The 3,515-nt window shown below is 41.3% G+C and overlaps 1 protein-coding gene across 1 annotated transcript; it reads right to left on the minus strand.

The window, feature by feature from the left end:
• Positions 1-315: 315 nt before the first annotated feature.
• LOC140976531 (uncharacterized) lies at positions 316-1,401 on the minus strand. The gene is made up of 2 exons (XM_073440753.1): positions 1,060-1,401; positions 316-967 (listed from the first exon to the last, which is right to left on the minus strand). The coding sequence occupies exons 1-2, from the start codon at positions 1,376-1,378 to the stop codon at positions 951-953; spliced, it is 336 nt and encodes a 111-aa protein (XP_073296854.1). The 5' UTR covers positions 1,379-1,401; the 3' UTR covers positions 316-950.
• Positions 1,402-3,515: the final 2,114 nt, after the last annotated feature.

Raw genomic sequence — 3,515 nt, forward strand, 5'->3', positions numbered from 1 at the left:
ACAACAGTGCCGCTGTCTCAAGCGCATATCCCCAAAAGGATGGCGGCAACTCCGTGAACCCCATCATAGACCGAACCATGTCCATCAAAGTCCGGTTACGACGCTCCGAAACACCATTCAATTGTGGTGTAGCGGGCGAAGTCCACTGCGAGAGAATCCCATTCTCCCTAAGATACTATTTGAATTCGGCACTCAAGTACTCACCACCTCGATCCCATCGAAGTGTCTTGATGCTTCGTCCCAACTGCTTCTCTACTTCACTTCTAAATTCTTTGAACCTTTCAAAGGCTTCAGACTTGTATTTCATCAAATACACATACCCATACCTCGAAAAGTCATCGGTAAAGGTGATGAAGTAGGCATGTCCATGCTTAGTGGTGATGCTAAGTGGACCGCACACATCGGTATGGATCAAATCCAATAACCCTTTGGCTCGCTCCACATGGCCCTTAAAGGGAATTTTGGTCATCTTTCCTTTTAGACAGGATTCACAAGTCGTGAGAGCATTAATATCAGACATATCAAACATGCCAACTCCCACTAGCTTGTTCATCCTTCTTAGGGAAATATGTCCTAATCGAGCATGCCATAATTGTGCCATATTAAGAGTATCTTGTTTGCGCTTGTTTGTTGTTGTTATCGCTTGGACATTGTTTAGTGGAATATCTTTCAATTTTAAGTTATAGAGATCGTTTTCAAGTTCTCCGGTACCAACTAAACATTCATTCTTGTAAATGTTGCAAACACCTTTGCTAAATAAACAAGAGAATCCATCTTTGTCCAACATAGAAATGGAAATAATATTTTTCACCAAGTCTGGTACAAACAAAACATCTCTTAACATCAACTTAAAATCATTGTTCAAAATTAAAGAAACATCTCCAACAGCTTTGGCAGCAACTCTTGCCCCATTGCCCATCCTCAAGAAGGTCTCACCTTCCCTGAGCCTCCTACTTCTTCCCATCACCTGCAAATCATTACAGAGATGTGAGCCACATCCGGTATCCAATACCCAAGAAGTAGAGTTAATTGAAATGTTTACTTCAATATAGAACATACCGTTTCCAGAACTCTTCTGGGCAAGATATTCCCTGCAGTTACGCCTCCAATGTCCAGGCTTCTTGCAGTGATGACAGATGTCAACAGTCTTGTCAGCCTTCACTGGTATGGCTGCCACTACGGGACCCGGAGTCTGCCTCTTCAAGGGCACGCTCTTCTTGGGACGTTGGAAAGAACGCTTCTTTCCCTTCCCATGTGGATCGGTCTTCGTACCAGATGAAGAACCCACATAAAGAACCGGCTTCTCTTTCTTGATAGTGGACTCAAACATCACAAGCATGTTCACCAACTCCTCAAGGGTCGGCTCCATCTTGTTCATGTTGAAGTTCACCACAAAAGGATCAAATGAGCTAGGCAATGACAACAGCAACACGTCGGTGGTCAACTCCGAAGGCAAATCAGATCCATGCCAACGAGCTTATCCACGATCCCAATCATCTTTAGGCCATGCTCATGGACCGAGGCCCCGTCTCGCATGCGCAAAGTGATTAGCTCCTTGACGGTAGCATGCCTAAGAGGCCGAGTTTGCTCACCAAAGAGCTCCTTGAGGTGCAAATGAATGTCAGCAGCACTCTTTGCATCCTCGAAACGCCTCTGCAGCTCATCGTTCATAGAAGCTTGCATATAACACTTCGCCTTCAAGTCATGGTCACACCATTCCTTGTAGGTCTGCAATTCTTTGGGAGTGCAGTCAGTCGGAGCCTCAGCAGGGGGCGACTCAGTCAGTGTTTATGCAATCTTTCCGAGTTTAGGACAATTTTCAGATTTCTTAGCCAAGTGAGATAGTTAGGTCCGGTTAACACATGTTTTTCGAGTATAGCGGATAGCGGGTTGCGAATCGAAGACATTGTCAAAGTTTTGTACTGAAAAGTAAAAGAGATAAATGTTAATGACTATTTTAAAATATTTAATAAGATATAAAGTTTGGACTTTTACTTTATAAATTTCCGCTCCCACTGTTTTGACATTTTCACTACCCTCTAGTGAAAACGGGAAACACCTTTCCTCAGTAGGTACGTAAGGTCCAATTAGCGAATTATGATCCCGAAAATATCAGCCAATCATAATCCCTAAAAGGTAGTTTCCAATTGCATCACAATGCAACCCTTAACGTAAACTTTTGTCTCACATTTGATTAGGACCCAATAATATGACGTCGTTCATCTTTACGTGTCAAGCCTTACCCATCGATGTTGATGTTAGATTAGGTGCACGTCGAGCCAAGTGTTGGCCGAGTATTCACAATGAAACTCTTTGTATAAGCAATCTTTATTTTAATAATATTTGAAATTATTGTTTTGGCACATCTTTATCTATATACCCATGCTAGTTGCATAGATAAAGCCCTTGAATATACAAATAGTAGAAAGAATATGAGATGCTCATATGATGAGTATCATGAAACTCATATTTGGAATACTGTATATTCTAAACGGTTCCTAGTCGATTCAGCCGCCGCTAAGAAGGATATAGGCCGCTCGAGCTTGAGACTAGTATCTGCGATGTGAGTACCATGTTTCATTGGTAGGGGACATTGTGATGTCCGAGCATGCAGATAGGTGCTCCTGGTAGAGTGCACTGAACAANGAGATAAATGTTAATGACTATTTTAAAATATTTAATAAGATATAAAGTTTGGACTTTTACTTTATAAATTTCCGCTCCCACTGTTTTGACATTTTCACTACCCTCTAGTGAAAACGGGAAACACCTTTCCTCAGTAGGTACGTAAGGTCCAATTAGCGAATTATGATCCCGAAAATATCAGCCAATCATAATCCCTAAAAGGTAGTTTCCAATTGCATCACAATGCAACCCTTAACGTAAACTTTTGTCTCACATTTGATTAGGACCCAATAATATGACGTCGTTCATCTTTACGTGTCAAGCCTTACCCATCGATGTTGATGTTAGATTAGGTGCACGTCGAGCCAAGTGTTGGCCGAGTATTCACAATGAAACTCTTTGTATAAGCAATCTTTATTTTAATAATATTTGAAATTATTGTTTTGGCACATCTTTATCTATATACCCATGCTAGTTGCATAGATAAAGCCCTTGAATATACAAATAGTAGAAAGAATATGAGATGCTNCTGAACGGCTTATAAATGAGTTTATAAGCGTAAGAAAAAATAGAAATATGACTTCTATGAGAGAAATGTAATTTTNTTTGAGACTAGTATCTGCGATGTGAGTACCATGTTTCATTGGTAGGGGACATTGTGATGTCCGAGCATGCAGATAGGTGCTCCTGGTAGAGTGCACTGAACAACCCTCCATTAAGGACTTTCCAAGTGGTTCTCACTTAATGAGTGGAAACGTCTTAGTTTGTGGTTGTACACCATTAGTCCTTATGACCCAGGACAACATTGAGACTCTATGTGCTAGCGTTTCACTTTGACTTGCTTACCGACTCTCATGGGGTCATCAGGTGGCAAGGTTGGGTGTTATGTC

The sequence above is a fragment of the Primulina huaijiensis genome, chromosome 5 (genome assembly GCF_012295235.1).
Source record: "Primulina huaijiensis isolate GDHJ02 chromosome 5, ASM1229523v2, whole genome shotgun sequence".
Classification (NCBI taxonomy): domain Eukaryota; kingdom Viridiplantae; phylum Streptophyta; class Magnoliopsida; order Lamiales; family Gesneriaceae; genus Primulina; species Primulina huaijiensis.

Coding starts and splice junctions, on each gene's coding strand:
- LOC140976531 (XM_073440753.1), bottom strand. CDS start 1,378: ATGAACAAGATGGAGCCGACCCTTGAGGAGTTGGTGAACATGCTTGTG.